Raw genomic sequence first — 23,984 nt, 5'->3', positions numbered from 1 at the left:
TGGAAAGATAAAACCCAATAAATACTTATTTTAACTTTATGAGGATGTTAATTGTGAACTGACAATCAGTTGGAAGGACACTGGAGCATGTTTTTTTAAAAAGACATACCTTTATACATTCTTTAATTATTGAGTCAATATATGATCCTTTAGTGCTTGTGTTTATTAAAGGACTGAAAATTAAATGCTGAAAAGCTTAAGATTATATTAGATAAAATAGAAAATTTACAAATCTATGAATACTTGTGTCCTCCAAAAATCACTGATCATTACTCAATATTCTACTTACCATATAAAAATCCAGACTCTTAGTCTGGCACTCAAGGCTTTATAAAAGCTTACTCTAGCTTTATTTCATGCTGGTATATCCCTTATCATATTCTACTGAGAATAATAATTATCAGTGAATGCTTTATATCTCTTACTATCTTGCAGCTTGATTATGTCTTTGTATTCACCTTCTCGACTTAGCACAATGTCCGTGTACTTTACCTTTAATAAATTTCTACCGAATGGATCAGTGAATCAACACATCTTGCCAAGGAACTCTATTTCCTACAATGGCTAAATAACAGGATTGATAAAAGAGAAGAAATTGATAGGTCAAACATTTATTTTAGGTTTTACTAAGTCATTCAGTTCAGTTCTTTGTGACATATCAAGAAACCAGGGGAGAAAGTAAGCTCATATTATACTATTTGTGTGCTAGATTAACTGGGGCTTCATTGTGGTGGGTGACATTAATATTTCCCTGTCAGCATGAGGTTTAAATAAAAGATTTTCCTAGAAATGGGTCTAGAGCTGATATCTTTTCTTTTCTTTTTTTTGAATTAATTGTTTGGATCAGAGATGTTAAAATCTAGCCTTCAGAACTCCCCAGTATGAGCCAAACACTTTTTTAAAAAAAGGCAAAATGGGGGGCAGCTGGGTAGCTCAGTGGAGTGAGAGTCAGGCCTAGAGACAGGAGGTCCTAGGTTCAAACCCGGCCTCAGCCACTTCCCAGCTGTGTGACCCTGGGCAAGTCACTTGACCCCCATTGCCCACCCTTACCACTCTTCCACCTATGAGACAATACACCGAAATTAAGGGTTAAAAAAAAAGGCAAAATGTTTAGCAAAATAAATAAAAATATAATATAATGTAAATCCTGTTAATTTGTGCTTTTCTAAGTTATTTGCCACAGGGATCTGTTTCTATTTGAGTTTAACACCATTGGTTTGAATGATGGACTAGAAAATTTACTGATGACATCAAGTTGAGCAGGATGATTTACTTCTTGGGGGGGGAAATCAGAATTCCGAATGATCCTGAAAATCTAGAAATGGGGAAGAGATTTTAATGGAATTCCTTCCTTCTTTTAATTAGGATGGTAATCATCTATCTGATCAGTGGATTAAGCATTCCAGTAAGGGAAATGGGAAATGCAATTGTCTTGCATATGTTCTCAAAGTTAACATCTTATTCAAACATATGTATATGTCTCATTTACACATCATGACTGCAATGTATATGTTTAATCAGTCTGTCCTGGGACAGAGAAAAGTTCAGCTGTATCTTTTGTACCTCTCTTCCAAAATACACCCTGGAACAAGTGACTTACTTGACCTGTGGGAATTTTCTCTTGGGAAATAAATTTGATAGTGGTAAATTATGCATAATTCAAAACTGTGGTGAAAACAACAGCCAAGAAAACAAGACAGGAAATCAAACCTTTAGTTTCTCCTAAATGTTATAGGAAAGAACGGGTAAGGTAGTAGTAGACAACAACGAGAACAAAAATCTTTCCTTTATATAGTACTTTATACACATGTGCAAGCACAAAGAAAATCATGGGTTGAAAATACACAATACCAACATTTGCATAAGGACATATTGCATGTAAGAGTTAGTCAATGAGCATTTATTAAATACCTACTATATTCCAGACACTGTGCTAAACATTAGAAATAGTTAAAATACAGTCACTGCCCTCAAGGAGCTCACAAAATAATAGTGTCAATAGCAATTTTTATGAATAACATAAGAATTGGTCAAGCTTTTATTGAAATGTATTCTTTTACCTCTTTTTGTATCCTCAGGGCTTAGCACAGCGTCTGGCACAGAGTATGCACTTGATAAATGTTTACTGTTTGATTTCAAAAAAGAAAAAATACAATTTTTAATATACTCATTTTAATGATTTGGGATTTTTTCAGAATGGGGATGCCTTGCCCCATTGCAGTTCACAATTTCCCTGTGATTGAGTAAATTGTCTTCAAATATTGCTAAGGCTGAAAAAACTGTGTTCTGCAAATGGCCCTCTTTTTACTTAACTTGTTTGGTTCTCAAACAATAGATAAGTACGTCCCATCAGCATTTATAGTATGGTGGTGCTGTGGGGGGCTTAAGGTGAACCCTCAGAGTTCTGGAAGGGTACCTTTTGCAAGGATTTACAAGTTTACAAGACTCCAAAACTTAGCTTAAAAATAAAAAGAGAAATTTATTAATTTAGAAGGTAATGTTGAGGACGGCATAGGTGGAAGTCTGCCTCCTAGGTGGAACAGTATAGATGGAAAGCTGTTCCTGAGAGGACAGCATAGATGGAAAGATATCCCCCAGAGGTCATCAATTCTGGGGTTTTTATACTCTACAACAGTGAAGACATGAGTATGCACTCAAGAACAGTGTGGGGGGGGCTTGGTCATCTGACTGGGGTCTGCCTGAAGACATAGGAGGTGACCCTCATAGTTTAGGGGACAGATAGATGTCTGAGATACAACCCTATGGTATCAAGGTGTAGACTGTTGGTGCATCTCTATGTCCATTTCAAACCTAAAGGATGAATCCTCTTAGGGTTTTATCAGATTTTAGGGTTAGTAGTCACAAGGATAGAAGGGAGCAAAGGAATTTCCCTGCTTATAGTTTGCCTGAAATACTTCTATAGTTTTGGGGGTACAATGCCCATGCCAGTGGGACCTGTGGAATGAGTAAAATATGAATGGAAGGATATTCAGTATGGGGCACAAAAATTAAATATAAAGAATGTATTAAAGGGCCCTTAAAAGTGCCATAAAACTGAAAAAGTTTTGGGACATAATTTCCAAAGAGAAAAGCTGAAATGAATACCACCAGGGAAGACTCTAAAAAAAGGAATTCTTAAAATTTTTAGTGTCAGATAATTTTGAAATTTTGTTGAATTCTATGGACTCTCTTCTCAAAGTAATGCTTTTCAATGAATAAAATAAAATACAAAGAATTAAAAAGAAAACCAACTTATACTGAAACATTTATAAAAACATTTCTTAAGAGCAAATCCAGGGACTTCATGTTAAGAATACCTTCTCTATAATGTTTTTGACAGTATAAGTTGTACAAACCCCTTTATCTGAAGACTTTTGATCAGAGGGATAGATAGTAATCATTGGGGAAATGTAATTTTGCTATTAGGCTATAGATTGTCTAAATTAGCTCTGGGTTTATTATTTCTGAAAATAATTTTGTCATCATTTAAAATATTTCATCATTATAACTTTCATTGAAATCAATTTTGTGTCATATATAAATTTTAATTAATAAAATTGAGTCAAATAAAAATCATATTGATCCCTTTGTAGGGAAGGAATAGAAAATATAACTAGTTAATAGTGTAAAACATTCTTGCTGCTGATATTGTGATGTCTATAAAAATCATTATAATAAGATTTCTTTTAAAATTAGAGGTCATCATACACAGCACTATTTGACATATTTTTACATTGCAGGAAAGAAGTGCCAAATTTCTCAAGTTCATGCTTGAGGTGGGAGAAGGAGTACATCAGATTACACTATAGGTGGCAAAAGGAGCAGCTCCAGGAGTCTTTCTTGCTTGTCAAATCGCTGGCACTAAGGAAGGGAATAAACTGCTTTGTCCTCTCAAAAGCCCTTTTCATACAACTCACCTTTATTCTTCTAGCTTTTCCCCCCTTCTAGAATGCTTAGAGTAGAGAATATACACAGGTAAAGATTTATTTTTAAAAAGGAGGAAAAAGAGGTTTTAAAATTTCTGTGCTCTTATAGGTTTATAACACAAAGTAAATGATTTTTCAATCATTAAATAACCCTGATAGTGTTTTTATATTTTTTTTGTATTTAGTGGTGTTTCTGTCTTCAAAAAGCTTTAATAAGCATAGAAAAAATGATGGACAGATTACTAAAGTGAAAGCAAACTAGAAATAATTTCTAAGGCTGGATTTTAAACTAAAACATTTTGCACATATCTATAATTCAGGGAGACTATGAGCTTATCCTCGGATGGAAAATACTTTCAAAAACTGCTTTTGAGAAACAAGTTCAGATTTTATCTTGAGAATACCCTAAATTTACAATATGTTCATCTATTTTTTTCCCCAGTGTCTCTTATCAAGCAACTTAGCACAACTCTAGTTCTTAACTTAGGCTTTTCCTGTATTGATGCATTTCAATGTATACCCATATATCAAATGATTTCATGACTTAAACAAGGTAACTAGTTTTGTTTCTTGGCTAGAATCCAATTAAATAACCACTGAGGCAAGCAGTTATTACCTGCTTAAAAGGAAATCTGTGGTTTCCTTATTTAAACTGCTGAGTTTTAATGTCCATCAAAAAGGCTGTTATTGCAATGAATAATTTAACCACTCCAGTCTACTCCTTATTACACTACAAGCATGATTTTAAGGCAGTAAACGATACCAACTAAAGATCCTAAAGATCAGAACTATACTTGTTATAGCCAAATAGCTACTGTGTGTTCCATTTTTTACTCTTTAAAATAACATATAGGATTAAAAGGCTTTGATTTTATATAGGTACTGGGGGAATTGGCTGGGGGTTCAGAATGTTAAATTCACAGGGAGTTGTTGAGAAATCACCTGAATAAAAAGATCTTGCAAGGAAAATCAGCAGGACCCTTTTAAAAAGATGAAAGGTCAATAGATTTGGAGATGTGGTGTCATTTCATCTGTTTGTCCCTTGGTGGAGTTCTTGAGTTAGTTTCTCTCTTTCTGTCAACCTGCTTTATATTTCTTTCCAGAACTGGCTATCATGTTTACCGTATTTAACCTTTTCCTTGTATTATTGTGAATACAAAGTCGATTATAAGTGAAAGCCCACCTGAGATCGCGTCTTGAGCACCTAGTCCTTTGTATTCCAGACCGTGAAGTTGTCTCTCCCACTACTCTTCTTTTCTTTTCTTGGAGATGAGGTGACATCGTGGACACTATATGCTGTTCTCTAGCTCAGGCACCAACATTTCTTAACTGCAAAGCAAACTGTGTTAAGTGACTGGGTGTTTTCAGGGCCAAGGGGTTGGGGTTGGGCTGTTGGGAGGTTTTTAAAACAATCAGTTATATAGCGACTGATGGATAGAATTGTCTGCCAAGCACTTTGTAAACTGCACATATTAAGGTGGTTTCTTATTTTAATCAATTACTAAAGAAACAAAACAGACAAAAAACCCCACCAGAACATTGTTTCGAAATGGATATTATTCTCTTCCCCTAAAATGGGGGCGAAGGGGTTCTAATAAAAGAACAGAAGAGAGTAATGACAAGTGACATTTTACTCCAAATAGCAGATGACACCCAGTCACTCTGATCAATGTACTGCTCAGGACACTGATCTCGTTTTCTCCCTTTAGTTCTGCCCGCCAAAGGAGCGGCAGCATCAGGCTCTATAATTTATTGCAGCCGGTTACACTTTCGATCCCATTTCCTTCTGAACCTTTTCCCCTCAGGTTGAGAAGATAAATGTAGCCCCAGGACTGAGACAGGAGGGGGTTGTAGGTGGGAGGGAACCGGATATCATATTCTCTAAGCAAGGTCTGCTACCGAAGGGTATTAAGTCCCCCAGTTCCCTTTAATGAAATTGCTGGACACTTGTGACAGGGACACGAAGGCAGCTGCGGAAATGGGGCGGGGGTGGAAAAAGCGGCTTCTAGCTTCCATCCAGCCTCTGCTCCGGCAGGCGGGGAAACAAGAGCTGGTGCATGCTGTTGTTGACTTAGCTGAGGGGCAGGGGAGGGTAGTGGGACCCTGGTAAAGGGCGAATGCGGGGGCTTCTTCATACCTACCCTCCTCATCCCCCCTGTCTATCTACCTCACTCCACAGATCCCTAAGGAATCGCTTGGCTCTGCCACAAGGCAAAGAGCAGCGTCCTCATACACTAATTTGCTCAAGTGATGTTGCGGGTCAGAGGATTGTGGGGAGAGAAGGGGGAAGGAGTTAGGAGGGGAGGAAAAAGGAAGGAGAGCTAGGCAAGGGCTCTAAGGCCCCCACCCCCTGGCCCCAACTGTTCCCCATGCTGGGCACGTCAGCCCCATTTCCCACGCTGGCTTGGCAGAGTGGCAGTCCGTGTGGGTAGGGGCGATGGTAGCGGGGAGGGTGAGCCAATGATTATATCTCCGGATCTGAAAGAAGAAACCAACCCACTGTGAAGGACACAGCATTCACTAGCTGTCCAGGAAGACATTTGTTGAGGATAAGTGAAAACACATTCCCCCGTTCCTTTTTGAAACCCAAGCTTCTATCTAATGCAACTCCTGGGTGAAAAGGGAAGGGAGTGCACCCAAAGTATGGGTATCTGGGCGGTCAAATGCCTAAGTCCATCCATCAGAATCTGGTTAAAGTGACAGTGCAAAGATGAAAGGGGCGGTTAAAAGCGCCACGCCAGCGTGACTGCAAGAACTTTGTGAGATTTCGTGTGTGTGTGTACGTGTGTGCGTGTGTGCGTGTGTATGTGTGTGTGTGTGTGTGTGTGCGTGCGCGCCTAGAGGAGTAGAGAGGAGTGCACTGCACCATATTTCTAGGTATCGGAATGCACTGGCTCTTAGCCACCGAATCCAGAACGCTTTCCTCCTCCCGCCTAGGACGGGGGCGGGGGGGGGGGGTAGGTTGGGGGGGTTGCGTGGAAGGAAGAAGGGGAGGATTCTGATAAATTCGAATTCCTTGGCAAATATAATGGGAGTTTGGCATTAATCCCACTTAACCCGCTGAGAAGGTGCTACGGAACCCAGACAACTCTCCTCTTCCCTTGTCTCTCCTCCCCTCTCTTCCCCCTAGCAGCCCGCCGCCCACCGCCCCCTCTGTTTCGGGACTGCGGCGGAATCTACTGAGTCTGCGCGCGGGGCTTTTCTCGCTGATGCTGCAGATATAAAGCGAACAGTCTTCAGTTGGTGGTGGTGGAGGGGAAGGAGGAGGAGGAGGAGGAGGAGGAGGAGGAGGAGGAGTAGGAGGAGTTTCCGTCGCCAGTCTAGTCTTCCCAGCCAGTGAGAAGAAGCCGCGGCAGCAGCAGCAGCAGCGGCAGCAACCGTGGCCGCTGCCGCCGCAGCCGCCGGAGTCCTCCGGCTTTATCGGAGTGGGGAATACTCCTTCCGTCCCCGGCACACACTACGCACACACTCCACACATCCTCTCTGCTTCTCTACGGTCCCCAAAGGGAAAGTAGTGGAAATCTCTCTTTCCCGCCCCCTCTCCCCATCACCGCTCGCCCGCCGCTCCCGCCCAAACAACAGCGCGCCACATCTGCTCGTATACTTTATGGCTGTTTTTCTTGTTTAAATCATTCTGCTTCACCACACACATCTCGTAAAGCCAGAGTGCACACTCTGGACGGATTTTTCTTAAGCTTTTAAATTTCCTTTACGAGAAGGCTCGAACGCTGTATAGCCGAAAAAGGTGGTGTGAGGTCCCTTCCCACCCCCTCTCAGCCTCCTCGTCTCTCTCCCAGGAGATGGTACTTACGTTGTAGTCCCTTTTCCTGACCTCTCCACACCCCCAGCCCCTCTTTATGCTTATCATTCTCAGCGCGGAGTTGCCCTCCTTCCTAGCTACTGAAATGAATGAAAAAGAGAAGGGGCAGTGGGATGGAGTGGTGTCACTAGGGGTTGGGGTGTGTGTCTTTTGGAAGCCTAGATATGCAAATACCATGGACTATTAAGTGACAAAAAGTCAGAAAAAGAAGGCGATCCAGGACACTAGACAGGCAAAGTTGACATTAAAGTTTATTTTCCTTTAATCCATATAGGTAACAATACATTTTGCCCATTGCTAAAAGCTGCAGCTTTCTGACTAACGTGTGTATGCCTCAGAAATACACTTGGAGTATAATGCTGTGCCCCCACCCCCCCACCCCAGGCATGCAAAATGACCCGAATGTCACATAAAGAAAATGAAGTGACACCCCCCTCACTCCCCCACATCCACATATTTGGAAACTCTAAAAGTCTGCCCTCCCTGCCTATCATCAGAGTTAAAGGGTCTTAGACCACTGCAGCTTATCATGGTTCCTCAGAACACTAGAGCAGCAGAGTGGGCGCGTGCCTGGTCTTCAGACCACCAGTCATGATACACTTGCCACAGGATGATTCCGTAAATGGCGACACTTCCTAGGAAATTCGCTCAAAAACATAAAGAGGAAAGTGGGAGAGAAAAAAGAAGGAACAACAGAAAGGGAAAGGAGCAACAAAATAGATTTCATTAAATACATACGCCCACACACACACACACACACACACACACACACACACACACTCCCCACATTTGTCAGTGGAAGGAGGAAATTTACCAGTCTGGGGTGGGGAGAAAAGTCACCGAGGAGATGACGGGTTGGCAAGAGCAGTAGCAAGACTCATTGTAGTGTGATATGGCTTGGCTTAAGGAGGACTGGCTGGTATTTTGTGATCAGCAGATACTCCACTTTCAGCACTAGAAGCAGCAGCAGCGGCAGAGGCAAAGGGTAAGACTGTTCTTTCTGGAGTGCAGCGGTTGGCTCTTCCTCTCTTCCCTCCCTCTCTCAGTGTATGTACTTCAGGCAGCTCTGCTGCTGCTGCTGCTGCTGCTGCTGCTGCTGCTGCTGCTGCTGCGTCAGGGAAGAGCCTGTGAGAGCGAGGTTCCAGCAGCTCCCACCACTTCGGGCAAACTTGCTGGTTTACGGCTTATTCTGAGCGGGAGCTTCTCAGTTGCCATTCAACATTCTAAAGCCACAAGCAGCTTTGCCTTGAGAGCTCCGGAACCATACTTCGGAAAAACAGGAAAGGGGACGATACAGTTGCAGAAATCACCTACCAAAGCGGTGCAATTCATAGGAAACCACGGACCGACACTTTTTTTCCTCCTTGGTAAATTGGTCTCTGTATTTTTGTCTTGGCAGCTTACTCCCCCTCATCGCCTTGCCTTTCTTCTCAAACACGGATGCAATTCTGAATCTCTGTTAATTCACGTGGGGGATCCAGTTACATAGCGTTGGAGTGCTGGTATATTAACAAGAGGCCAATAATCGTCTCTGGACACACAGCCTTGTTGCTCACCTTTGAACTGAAAGACTCGAGTTCATATCTAGTTACCTGCATTGGGACAGGAAGGAAGGAGAGGGAGTGAAAGAGTGGGAGAAGGAAAGAGGAAGAGGAGGAGGAGCAAGAAAAAAGGAGGGAGAGAGAGGAGAGAGAGAGAGCGAGAGAGAGAGAGAGAGAGAGAGAGAGAGAGAGAGAGAGAGAGAGAGCGCAGAGAGAGAGCAGAGACTGCAATCTCATTTGTGAATCGCTCTCAGTGCTGCAGATCCACATTGCTATAACACATGCAGAGCAAATGCAGGTAAGGCACAGAAACTGCGGATGCAAAAACAAACTTGGGGACTGTGCTGTGTGCATTTCTTCAGCCTTTGCAAATCCAGGGCAAACGGCTTCTGCAGTTTTGTATGGTTGCTTTGTGACTAATGACCTTGCGCAGAGTTGTTAAGGAAAAAAAAAAATCAAACCTCCCCGGAGAAAGAATTGAATATTTAGACGATCTCTGAAGATGGATTTGGCTGCTTTTCTTCTAACCAGAGGGAATTTTCTGTGGACTGTGCTGTAATGCAAGGTGGTCTACTATGAACTGTTCAGCCACGGATATGATTGGGGATTTTTAATTCTCTCTTTCCCCCTATTGCCAAAAGGATTTGGAGTTGAGACTTGCTTATTGCAAGACACAGACCCTTCTGAATGAAGCGATTAACATTTTCCTGTGTACAAGGAGAAAAAGCAAATGCTTTTTGTAGTAAGCGGCTTCAGCGAGAGCGTGAATTGTACTAAACTCGAGTAGCAGAGCAGCGATCCGGGAGGGGGGGTAGGGGGAGACTGCAAAATCTCTCTGTATGTGCTCTTCCTTTTATTACGAGACTGCCAAAGTGATTACAGTTAAATCAGAAAGAAGACCAGAGGCAAGAAGAGGGAAATTCATCCCAATCTATCAAGGGTGAATCTTTTTTTGGGGAAAAAAAAGGCAGTAGCACATTGTCCCGTGAACTGTAAGTATTTCAACTGAAACGCGGGGAGGGGGACTCTGCCATCCCTCCCCGGGTGATTATCATCCATTGCATGAATTATGAAGCGATAACTTTCGAAAGAAGAAGAAAAAAGGATTTATAATTGATCACCAACCAGACTCTACACGTTGCTCCTTCCCCCCCCCCCCCCCTCTCGCTTTTTCTTTCCCGGAGAGGAGAGAGAATTAGGGGGAGGGTAGGCGGTGGGGACCGGGGGTGGGGGGAAGACGAAAGAGGGGTGTTTTGTTATAAGGAGCAGTAGCAGCAGCAGCAGGAGAAGATGCTGAAAATGCGGACTATGGGCTTGGTGCGCGGCTGGTGCTGCTGGTGCCTCTGCTGTTTCCTCCTGCCGGTCTCAGTCACCCTGGCCGCCGCCAAGCAGCTCCTGAGATACCGGTTGGCGGAGGAAGGACCAGCGGATGTCCGCATCGGGAACGTGGCTTCAGACCTGGGCATCGTGACTGGCTCCGGAGAGGTGACTTTCAGTCTGGAGTCGGGCTCCGAGTACCTGAAGATCGACAACATCACGGGGGAGCTGAGCACCAGCGAGCGCCGCATCGACCGAGAGAAGCTGCCCCAGTGCCAGATGATCTTCGACGAGAACGAGTGCTTCCTGGACTTCGAGGTCTCGGTGATCGGCCCCTCTCAGAGCTGGGTAGACCTCTTCGAAGGCCGGGTCATAGTGCTGGACATTAACGACAACACCCCTACCTTCCCCTCTCCCGTCCTCACTCTCACAGTGGAGGAGAACCGACCCGTGGGAACTCTCTACCTTCTCCCTACCGCTACAGACCGAGACTTTGGCCGCAATGGTATCGAACGTTACGAGCTGCTCCAGGAGCCCGGGGGCGGTGGGGGTGGCGGCGGCGGAGAAAGCCGTCGCGGAGGGGCGGTGGAGAGCGCCCCCTACCCCGGGGGTGGCGGAGGGGGCAGCAGCGGTCCCGGCAGCTCCAAGAGGCGACTGGAGGTGTCCGAGGGTGGCGGGGGCAGCGCCTCTGGCAGCGGGGGCCGGAGTACTGTGTTCGAGTTGCAGGTAGCCGATACCCCGGACGGCGAGAAACAGCCGCAGCTGATCGTCAAGGGGGCGCTGGACAGGGAGCAGCGGGACTCCTACGAACTGACCCTGAGGGTGAGGGACGGAGGCGACCCGCCGCGCTCCTCTCAAGCCATCCTAAGGGTGCTGATCACCGACGTGAATGACAACAGCCCGCGCTTCGAGAAGAGTGTGTACGAGGCTGATCTGGCTGAGAACAGCACCCCAGGCACCCCAATACTCCAGCTCCGTGCCGCCGACCTGGATGTGGGGGTGAATGGCCAGATTGAGTATGTTTTTGGGGCCGCCACGGAGAACGTGAGGCGGCTGCTCAGGCTGGACGAAAGCACTGGCTGGCTCAGTGTCCTGCACCGCATCGACCGCGAGGAAGTGAACCAGCTACGTTTCACAGTAATGGCCCGAGATCGGGGGCAACCCCCGAAGACAGACAAGGCTACTGTGGTGCTCAATATCAAAGATGAGAACGACAACGTGCCGTCCATTGAGATACGAAAAATCGGACGTATCCCCCTTAAAGACGGGGTGGCCAATGTAGCGGAGGACGTTTTGGTAGACACCCCCATTGCCCTGGTGCAGGTCTCAGACCGAGACCAAGGGGAGAACGGAGTGGTCACTTGCACCGTGGTGGGGGACGTGCCCTTCCAGCTTAAGCCGGCCAGCGACACGGAGGGTGACCAAAACAAGAAAAAGTACTTCCTACACACTTCAGCCCCCTTGGACTACGAGAGCACCCGGGAATACAACGTTGTCATAGTGGCGGTGGACTCAGGCAGTCCGAGTCTTTCCAGTAACAATTCCTTAGTGGTGAAGGTCGGAGACACCAATGACAACCCCCCGGTATTTGACCAGTCGGTGGTGGAGGTCTATTTCCCGGAGAACAACATTCCTGGGGAGAGGGTAGCCACAGTGGTGGCCACAGATGCAGATAGTGGGAAGAATGCGGAGATCGCATACTCCCTGGACTCGTCGGTGGTGGGGATCTTTGCCATTGATCCGGACTCTGGGGATATCCTAGTCAATACCGTGCTGGACCGGGAGCAGAACGATAGATACGAGTTTAAAGTAACTGCCAAAGACAAAGGCATTCCGATCCTCCAAGGCAGCACCACGGTGATAGTGCAGGTAGCAGACAAGAATGACAATGACCCTAAGTTTATGCAGGATGTTTTTACCTTTTACGTGAAAGAAAATTTGCAACCCAATAGCCCAGTAGGAATGGTCACTGTGATGGATGCTGACAAAGGGCGAAATGCAGAGATGAGCTTGTACATAGAAGAGGACAGTAACATTTTTTCCATTGAAAATGACACAGGGACAATTTACTCTACTACAGCTTTTGACCGGGAGCTTCAGACTTCCTACACTTTCAAAGTGAAGGCAGTAGACGGAGGAGATCCCCCAAGGTCAGCCACAGCTACGGTATCTCTTTTTGTGATGGATGAAAATGACAATGCTCCCACGGTTACCTATCCCAGCAACATCTCCTACACTTTGCTGCCACCTTCAAGTAATGTAAGAACAGTGGTGGCCACTGTGCTGGCAACTGACAGTGACACCGGAGTAAATGCAGATCTCAACTATAGTATTGTGGGAGGAAATCCCTTTAAGTTGTTTGAAATTGATGCCACTAGTGGGGTTGTGTCTTTGGTGGGGAAACTGGCCCAGAAACATTACGGCTTACACCGGTTAGTGGTCCAAGTCAACGACAGTGGGCAGCCTTCACAATCCACCACCACTCTGGTGCACGTCTTTGTCAATGAGAGTGTTTCCAACGCCACCGTGATTGACTCCCAAATAACCCGAAGTTTGCACACTCCATTAACTCAAGATATCGCTGGTGACCCTAGCTATGAAATTAGCAAACAGAGACTGAGTATTGTCATCGGGGTGGTGGCTGGGATCATGACTGTCATCCTGATCATCTTGATCGTAGTAATGGCAAGGTACTGCAGGTCCAAAAATAAAAATGGATATGAGGCAGGTAAAAAGGATCATGAGGACTTTTTTACACCCCAGCAGCATGACAAGTCTAAAAAGCCTAAAAAGGACAAGAAAAATAAAAAATCGAAGCAACCTCTCTACAGCAGCATTGTAACAGTAGAGGCTTCTAAACCAAATGGACAGAGGTATGATAGTGTCAATGAAAAGCTCTCAGATAGCCCCAGCATGGGACGGTACAGGTCAGTCAATGGAGGTCCAGGCAGTCCTGACCTGGCAAGGCATTACAAATCCAGTTCTCCACTGCCTACTGTCCAGCTTCATCCCCAGTCACCAACTGCTGGAAAAAAACACCAGGCCGTACAAGATCTACCACCAGCTAACACTTTTGTGGGAGCAGGAGACAACATTTCAATCGGATCAGATCATTGTTCTGAGTATAGCTGTCAAACCAATAACAAGTACAGCAAACAGGTAAGATACAGCCAAAATATAAGTTCATCTATCCATTGAGGGGTGTTCATTTTGAGATTGTGCATCTTCTTGCCTGGTTGCTTGCTCAGTTAGTTAATTTTTTTATTTTTATTCTTTTGCTTGATAAAAGGAACTTGGGCTTAATTATACCACCGTTCATTAAGAGCAGAGTACCAACAGTTTGTATCTGTAGCAGATTGTTTTGAAAGTAACAAATGAATTTGATCCAGCTATAGTGAAAACAAGCCATGTTTCTTCCCCCCTCCAAGCTCCCCCCCCCTTTTACAAATGACAGTTTTGTTTTTTATCCAACTTGATCACACCAACCCCAGTGTGTACTGGCATGGCAACCTTTAGCCCAAGATTGATTGTTTTTAGTCTTTGGTGGAAAGCTGCCTCTTCTACTGAACATTTTAAAATGTTCTCCTGGTAACTCTGCAAATTGGACACTCTAAAAGTTTAACTGAATTACACATTATGTAAAATTTCATGGATAGTGGATGCTGATTCATCCCAATGCAGTGCCAAGTCTGGGACATTGAAATTCTGACTACTTTGACAAAAATGCTTTCTTTGCCATTTATTAGTATGCAGATATGATACAGGATGACTTAAAAATGCTTTAGTACCTGCAAGAATTAAACTTTTATATTATGCAAGCAGTGTTTGCATTCTCCATATTAAATACTGAAAGATTAAAAGTCTGTTGGGTTGCATGAACCATTTCTTATTTCAATTGAATCACAAACACTTTTGTGATTGATGCCCTATTTTCAAGCTTTTTTTTGGGGGGGTATACATATTGAGAGTACAAGGAGAATATTTGACTTAGTTTTTTTCTTGGTGAATTGTAGAAACAGTACAAAATCCATTCAAACTTCAATAAATATGCAACTAAGCTATGCCAGTACTGCCTCAATAATGTGCAGTGTTCAAAAATATTTTAATATTAAAATAACATTTATAATAAAGATTTTCAGGGAATTGTTACACTAGTACTGTAGCAACCTACGTTAATAATAAAACCAAGTACCTCTTAATAAGAGAATTAATCTCAAGCTGTACATTCAAAGCCTAATTATAAATTCTTTAAAAAATGCTTGGTGTGTTAGATGCTGGCCGTAGAGGTTTCTAGACTAAACAAATATGTTCTTGTATTGTTATAGACTTCTAAAGGTACTGTGCAAAAGGGATATTGATTAAGTTTTGCTTGCTAAATTATTAACACTGTCTTACTAGAAAATATTTTGTACATGTAGCACTTTGCGGGGTCTCCTTGGAGAAGAAAACAAAATCATTATGCCTTTCAATGAGTCAGTCAAAGAAACCCAGGGAAACAACTTTGAATTCAACCATAAAAGTCTATTTGATTTTTCTTAAGTGTCTAAATTAGTGTCATTTTTACACTTAGACTTGTTGGTTTATTCTTTTAGTCTTGAAGTTTAATGTAATGGCAAGTTTGTGGCAAGTGGTCACGACCTCTATCAACTGTTTAAATATTTTGTCTCAAGTGTTGTTTTTATTTTACTTTTTGAAAAGCAGACTTGGCTTATAATTTTGTTTCAGTGACTTTATCAGAATTGCAGCTAAGCAGTACTCCAGGCAAAATAAATACTGTCATGCTCTTAAAGAATTTAGAGACCACTGGTAAAAACATGTATGTAAATGCATGACATCAAGTATTTCCCTAGAAAAAAGGCACAACAACAATACAACAGTGAAAAAAGAAAGTGAAATAACAGCCTGGCCAAAAGAACTTTCCCTAGATTGGCTCTTAATGCATTGCAGCTTTGTCAGTCCTGGTAATGTTGTTCCTGAGTGGCATTTGTACTCCCAATTGTGTGATTTTATGCTTATGAGAGGGCATAGAGATAGTGCCAGGTTTATATACATCTCATGAAAACTGCTCATATATTCCAGTCTAGTTGAGAGGCATTTGGCTTTTCAAATAGGGTTACTTCTATATTCTGGCATATTTTAAAACAGCTGAGATCAGGACTTTTGGCATCCTATTTAAAAGGCGAATTGATACGCTTATAAATAAAATAATGTTGGTGTTAGTATCTTAACTGGGCAAAGACACCAAACAGGAAAAACCATGATGCAAATGAAATGTATCATGCAGGTTGCCAATAGGATCTGAAGAAAACTTGGATATCATGAGAGATTTTAAATATCTTAAATTTTAAAATCAAGTAAAGAGATACCCTCAAGGATCATGAATGGAAGAGGTGTCAATCCCCATCATTGTCATTAGTCACTGATACCTCATATCTATGATATTGCTGTGAAGAGATGTGGACTCTATTCAGGAGATTGCATCTGGCATACAGCCATCATAATGTACATACTCCCCTTTTCTGGTCTTGGTTCTGATTTATACAGTATTTAGATCATTTCCATATTTGTCACCATTTCAACATCTAACACAGTCTCTTGAGAAATGTTTGTTGAATTTTACATTATTAGAAACTAAGGTCAGTATGCTAAGCTTTTTCAAACTGCTGAAATTTATTTTCTTTGATTAAAATCACAGAAAATTTGTTTTTAACTTTCATCCATTTCTGGCATTCATTTATAATTTATGTTAAAACTTTGATGTTTTAATTATTTTCAATATGGGCAAATTCAGATTCTAGAATTTCATCTAATCTGTGACCTTTACTTTTACCTGGAGCTTTAGTAAATAACTTTGTATTAGTTGCATGAACAGAATTTGCTTTCTTTTGACAGTTTCTTGTCTTCAGGGAGTTAGAAAAGACACTTTTTTTTAACAGCATGAAATCCTAAAAAAAAAAGTGACTTGAAGTTTTTATTTATAGTTTCATGATTAGGTGAGGTAGCTATGTAGTGGGGCTGTGGAGTATTCCACTTTTTGCTTTTTTTACAGATGCTGAGAAATTCAAACAACTTCCACAGTTTTTCTGGCTGGGATCTATTTTCACATTAATATGTGGAGTGGAAAGGTTCTGTGAGTCAGTTCAGAAATTGACTCTTTAAAAAAACTGGCCATTTAGCCCAAATCTTCACAGTACCATTATCTGGGTAATTCAGGTAAATGTCCCAGTCCTTAATCTAAATTACACAGATAATTGAGGGCAATGCAGGATTTATACTGCACTATTCAAGTAAGTGTCCACCTTTCCACTTCATACACTGTGTACTTCATAGAACTGTGGTCTTGACAGTTATTAGGATGTTTTGCTTTTGGACCAGAACTTTAAATGAATTGTCTTTACGTCTTTAAACCTGCAAAACAGCACCATCCTCTGATTTTAGATTTCCTAAAGGAAGACAGTCACTGTGCACAAGATTAAATAGGAACACATAGGCCTATTTAATATTTACCTGTGATGTTTATTTTTTTCCCTCTTATTTTATTTGCATTTTCCCTGAGGTATTTGGAAAACAGATTTGGTTCTACAAGTAAAATGTATCCTACCTAGTGTGCTTATGGGGATCTTAACACTCATTTTTTGAGTAAGAAAATGAATGGTACCCTGAATTAAATACCGATTCTAAAAACCAATTGGTAAACTGATCCTGAAATAACCTCACCCCTCAAAATATTACACTAACTTTTTCTATCAATTTTACTTTAAATAATTGACGTAAATTGCCTATACAATATGATCTTCACTTAATCAGATGATACTCAATATATTCTGTGTAGAGTACTAAATACAAAAGAGAGTTGAAATGTTAAATGATAGCTGAAATTATAAGAGCAAATGAAGAATTTGCTGCTATTCTACCGAGCTTAATGTAAACCGTCTCTGATACTAACTGTACTTTTTTTTGCCTATGACATAATTTGAGTTTGACTGCAGCATTCCTGTTTAAGTATAGGGGTCACCCCAATTCTGCAGTTTAACTTTTGAAAAATGTGAATCCTCCATTATGTTTCTTGTTGGTTATTACTATTAACCCAATTAAAAACATAATTGAAATTCATAGGGTTAGATTTTTCTGACAGTTGATGTGAGATAATATGCCAAAAACTGATACCTAAAAAAATTGAAGCCATTGCCAGTCAAATCCTATCTACTGAATACAATAACCTGTAAGCGTCTAAGGATATAAAAAGGTCATACATGGTTTCCATCTATAATGAGGTGATACAATTTGGGCTAAAATATCTGAAAATCACTTTTCATGCTTGATTAATTTATATGGCAGGTGAAAGAGTTTGGATGATGGTTCAGAAATGAAGTAGATTCCTATTTTTACCAAAGTATGGAACTGATAAGAAATAGCACATTTCATCATTTTAACTTCAAGGAAAATTTACATTATGAATGAGATCAGTTATGTAAATGTACATAGGTATATATGCATGCCTATATGTACAAAACTGATGTGTCTTTCTGGAAGATAAACTGTTAAACATTCTTAGATGAAAAATAAATACATTAAAGATGTGGCAAATTACTGACTTATTAAACAATTAGTAAACCTAATTGACAAATAAAATAATCATCTATATAATTTTTGTATGTAAAAATATGAATATGATAGTGTTTTATAACTCCAAGAAGAGCTGGAGCTCATCTTATATAATATCCATCCTTTACAGATGAGGCAACCAAGACCCATAGAAACTGTGTTATGCTCAAGGTCAAATAAGCCACTGATAGAGCCCATTAACTCTCAATGCAATGCTCTTACCACCAAAACATACAACTTATAGAAAATAAATTTGTATTTTTATTCACACAAATGCACATATCTACTGATATATAGATTATTCTAACATATATATATATAGAATGCTTGAAACTATACTATAATATTGTACAGAATAAAAATCTTACTTTAATTTCTGAGAATTACCTACTCTTATCAATGGAATAAATTATAATTTCTCTTTTTTAGTATACATATATATTTTAGTAGATACATTTTTAATAAAGAAACTATGTCTTTGGTCATTCATGATTCCACATAGAGCAACACTCAGGAGTTATTTTGTTTAAAAAAAGAGAGAGAGAGAATAATCTCAGATCCATTTATCAGCCCTGTCTTTAAAATTGAACAGTAATGGTCTGCTTGATCTTTGATCTCTCTTCAATTATAATAAAGTATATACACATGTGTGTTGCTTATACATTTTGGTATCTCAGCTCATTGAGACTTCTCTTAACTTATAATCTTGTAAGTGAACTCACTGAGCAATAATTCAAGTTTCTCCTACACAATTTTCTAACAAAAATGTCAGGCTATCCATACATTGAATATTTTATTGAGCATCATTGTACACCTACGACTACCTGAAGATTTTTCAGTTAATGCTAGGAAGTTAAATGCTAAACATAGATATTAGTAATAGATGAATTATTAAAGTGACATACTGTGAAATTTCTACAAATCCAATTCCTTACTAAAAACATCAACTTGATTCCTTGCATTGGGATTTAGAACTCTTGAGGATAAATCGAGTGTTTTGTTTATTTATGAAATAAAGCTTAGTAATTGTACATATTTTTGTTACTTCTGAATTTACTATGTTTATCTTTAAGCTGGGTAAAAATGATCTAGGAAAACATAGACAGTTATTCTCTTTTTATTGACTTTTATACCTATTAAATAAGCTAACCTTCCCCATATACTTTTGTGGGAAGCTATTTCTTAAAGCTTTTTTTAAGACTTAGTGTTGTGCTACGTTACATGAAGCTTTATTTAGCATGTGTTGTCGGAGAAGACACATTCCAAGAAGAATTGAGCTGAAACCACTAGAACTAATCGTAATTATCACTTCTGGTGAATTAATGTATTAAAAGCAAAGTAAAGGTTTATTTTCAGGAATTTAGTGATGTTTGCATTGAACTCTAGGGCTGTATACAAACACAAAAACTTGTTAAAGCTTCTAAATAGTATCTGTTGAACAGTTAACTATTTTTTGGCATACATTTATTATTTATAAACACATAATTTGCAAATGAAAAATTCTTAGCCTGATGATATCTCAGCCAGAGTATTCCATTTGGCATATTTAAATTAGGAAAAGCATGTTTTCAACATATTCTACCTGCATAAATCTTATTTTCCTTCTTTCAGATTCATCCACATCCATACATTACGGTGTTTGGCTGAATTCCACTCTAAAATGATGCTCTATTTGTACCATACTGTGATGACCTTGCTACTCTGAAACCTGGTGGAGCCTGCACTTGGCCGTGGGGTGTCAGCCAATCACTACTTGTTCCATTTATTGTTTTGTTTTATTTTCAAGATTTTTTGTTATTATCATAAAAGGAAAGACTATAATTGTAATAACAAATAAACTTGTAAAATAACATAAAGACAAATATATTTAGATACCAATCATATGACTGTGCCTCCATGATAACCAAAACAACCTCTGTTACCTTTGTGGGGCAGATTCATACAAAGACTTCTATGTGATGTATGAATAGTTGATCAATTCATTTTTAAAAAATAGTCAATTCAATAAAAATAGGAATCCCATTTATTATTTGGCATTTTGTAAACAAGTTCAAGAGAAGGCAAGCACACCAGATTTTCACTGTATAAGCTATACTATAAAAGTAAGCTAGAAAAATCATTAGGTTCCTTCCCTTTCCCCTATGCATGTTCACTACACATGTTTTTAGGAAGATATTTAGAAATTATCTGGCCACATTCAAACCTTAAAAATTGTATACATCCACGTATGAACCAAGAGTCTTCTATTCTCTGGCCAGTTAAAAAATCATTTCCCTCCTAAAACTCTGAAAAATTGTCCAAAGCCAAAAGTTGCGGTTTCTAAAAAGTGTTTCTATATGGTTATTTGGGAAAGATTAGTGTTCTTCAGTTGGGAGTCTTTCCAGAAGCTATTCAAACCTAAGATTTTTGATATTTGCTTTTTAACAGTATTCATAAGTTACTACCATAATATATAAACTATTTTATTATTCAAATATTTGTTTTTATAGATGTTATTGAAGCTGACCTTTGAAATCTTTATTATGTGACCTTATGGTCATAATAGCATTTAGATCAATAAACAAATATTGAAACCAACATTAGAAGAGTGAATGGAGTCAGCTTGTGAGAAACAACAAAATATACCTTTGTATGTGCTGGCCTCCTCTGATTCCAGCAATCACTGAGAGGTACATTATACTACAATACTTTTTGTGTTTGAATCCTGGAGAATTTGTTCAGGTGTGAGTGAGAGGTAGAGTGGAAACCTTTTTTACAAAGTGCCTATTTTCCTTCTCCCTTTACATAACTCAGTGATCAAATGGTATACTTAGTTGTAATTTCTTTCCCAGACACATCAGGGTATGTTTTGTTATGCTCTGGGAAAGGAGAAGAATGTAAAAAAAAGTAAAGAAGAGAATTTATTTACTCAATGTAATTCAGATTATGGTACTCTTAGACACAGACCCAACACTAGATCTAGAAGGACCTTCATTTAATGTTCAGTTACCTTATATTACAGACGAGAATGACAATAGTCTGAGTATGTTAGAGATTTGCCCAGCATCCTACAAATAGTAAGGGACAGACAAATATGCAATATCTCTGGGGCAGTTTTGGAAAAAGGAAGTCAAACAGTAGTTCCTGATATTATTAGCAGAAACTTCAGTGTTATTTTGAAGGATCTGGCCCTTGGTGAAATGCTGAAGTTTATTAGTGATTCATATTGTATTGAGAACATACTGATTTCATAAGCAGCTAAACATAATAACCTGATTATGCCCAAATATGTCATATAAAAACAAAAACAAGCTTTAGGGCTTGTAGTATACCAGCAGTGAGCTGAATGTGCTTCATCCATGTAAGACTGTTATTTAAAAGGAAGATTCTGTTATTTATTCAAAAAGGCATAAAATATAGACATTTTCATATTTTCTTATGATAAAGTTGATATTTATATATCATCTTTTGGGTTACATAATATTTTTGTCACCACAGTTCCACAAGGTAATCCACATGATTATGTGAAGGTGAGTATATATGTTACACTTTAGATCCAAATGTGAAATAATCCACCACCAATAGAAAATGCACCAGGAGTTATTTTTCCAGAAATGGAGCTAAATTCTGTGGAGCTAAATCCAAATGTTTTCACCCAGTCTCCTTAGAAACCAACAAATGGTACCCTTTTGGTGACAAATGATTGGCAAGAGCAGTGAATGATGTCGGAGCAGAGTGAAGCCCCATACAGATCAAATCCATGACCAAAACTTCATTAGCATGGGATTCTCACTAGCTAGACTAAATGTGTTCAGTTCTGTACTATAATTATTTATAAAGAATGTGGAGGAATCATAGGGAGTTCTGACAAGGAAGAAAAGATGTAACAGGAAGAATGACCATAGTGCTGAGACATAATTTATGAGGAAAAGTTAAAGAATTAATCAGTAGAAGAGAAGATCACAAAACAATTTGACAAGCATTTTAAAATTAGTAAAAAGTTGTTTTCTAACTACACAGGAGACCAGAAAACCAAAAAATGGGCTTGAATTTCAGTTTTGAGGATTTTAGGTATTCCTATAAAAGAATATTAATGTGCTTGGGAATTAAATTACTGGAACTTTGAGAAATTTCTTTTAATACAGTGATGTGATGGAGATAATACTGAATTTGGATTTTGAAGACCTCTGCCTCTAAGTAGCTCTATTATTTTAAACAAGTCACTTATTTGCTATGGGTCTCAGTTTCCTCATCTGTAAAATGTGAGGTTATGACTAAAATGAAGGACACTTCATGTTCCAAGGGTTTGTAATTCACTGATTTTTTTTAAATGGTTTAGGCAAAACCATTCTAGAAGAATGGGATATATGAAGGATTTCATTTTTTTAAATCAGGAAAACTTTTAAAAATTCATGAAACTATTCACATAACATGGAAAAGTTGTGCTTTTATTTTCTGGTAGCTCTTTGTTCTTGGAAACAGATTACTGCTGCTTAATGAAGACAGTACAATTTGGAGATGATCAAAAATAAAGGAATTGGATTCAGAAACAAACAATTTCAGCAATCTTACAAAAATACCTCAAGTTTAAAATCCTTTATGAAATACCTCATGAAAATTCCTTTGTGAGATTCCCCACTTGAAAAATCCTTAAGTTCATGCAGTTTAAAAAAAACGAAAAAAAAAAACTGCTTTAAATAATCTCTGGAAGTCCTTTTCAGTTTTATAATTCCAGATTTCAAATAAAACAATAGGATAAAGTGTGTATGAGAGTGGAAAGATGAGGAGGGTGTGGGTATGGGTAAATGGAGAGAGAAGGGACTACTTTTTTTTTTTTAATTTTTTAAACCCTTAACTTCTGTGTATTGACTTATAGGTGGAAGATTGGTAAGGGTAGGCAATGGGGGTCAAATGACTTGCCCAGGGTCACACAGCTGGGAAGTGTCTGAGGCCGGATTTGAACCTAGGACCTCCTGGAGAAGGGACTACTTTTGAAGAAACTTGGCTTATTTTACAATCTAAAAGATTTGGGGGGATTTCCCCCAATATTTTGCATTTCCTCAGAACCGTCTCACTACTGAAATAGTGAGAAAGCAGATGGTGAAGGAGAAAACCTATATTGTTTTTTTCTCCTGTCTTCTCTAGGTCCTTAATAGGTTTTGGACCTGACAGCTCTAGAATTTGATAAAACCGTAATTAATGATAGCATCTTACATTTAAATAGTGGATTACAACTTGCAAAGTTCCTCACACATCCAAGGGGGTAGGTAAAGATCATTGGTTTTCTGTCAATTTGTAGTTGAGGAAGCAGAATCCAAGGGCTCAGAGAAAATGGTTCTCATGTTATTTGGTTGTTTAGTTTTGATTTTTGGTCTTATTGACTCTTCTTTAATATCCTTCAATAGCCTTTGCTCTCAGGGATCAAAATTAGTGTGGTTTCCTAAGCGCTGTTCTTTCCCTGACCTTGACAATCAGTGGGAAAGTGTTTGCTTGAGGAGAAATAAAGAGACTTATGGAGGCCTTACCTGGTTTGATTCTTTGTGTGTGACTGAAATTCTGTGGTGAGAAAAGTAGCTTTCCCTCCCTTTCATTCCCCTATGCTATTGTAAAGACACATTTCCTTTTGAAAAGTTCTTTTGAAGATTCAAGTCTCTGTCAAAGTAGAAGCAGAGTGCTTGGTCCACGGAATAAGCTTTCCATAAATGTTTTGAGGGAATATCATGAGCTCTCTAAACACTTGGGTTTTATGTATTTTTGAAAGGCTGAAATCATCTGAAAAATGACAGAGAAAAATGA

The 23,984-nt window shown here is 39.8% G+C and overlaps 1 protein-coding gene across 3 annotated transcripts in view; it reads left to right on the top strand.

Annotated features, from left to right (window-relative positions):
- The first annotated feature begins 10,122 nt into the window (after positions 1–10,122).
- Positions 10,123–23,984, top strand: part of PCDH7 (protocadherin 7) — a 481,400-nt gene continuing 467,538 nt past the window's right edge. For 2 of the 3 annotated variants that reach the window (XM_044680394.1, XM_044680393.1), the window contains exon 1: positions 10,123–13,763. In XM_044680394.1, the coding sequence (XP_044536329.1) occupies positions 10,578–13,763 (3,186 nt within the window). In that variant the 5' untranslated portion in view covers positions 10,123–10,577. Of the gene's footprint in view, positions 13,764–19,820; positions 19,970–23,984 lie in introns of those variants that run through there. The other variant, XM_044680395.1, reaches the window with a different exon arrangement.

The sequence above is a fragment of the Gracilinanus agilis genome, chromosome 6 (genome assembly GCF_016433145.1).
Source record: "Gracilinanus agilis isolate LMUSP501 chromosome 6, AgileGrace, whole genome shotgun sequence".
In the NCBI taxonomy this organism is placed as follows: Eukaryota; Metazoa; Chordata; class Mammalia; order Didelphimorphia; family Didelphidae; genus Gracilinanus; species Gracilinanus agilis.
The sequence above is the reverse complement of the archived record's forward strand: the minus strand, read 5'-3'. Positions and strand labels throughout refer to the sequence as shown.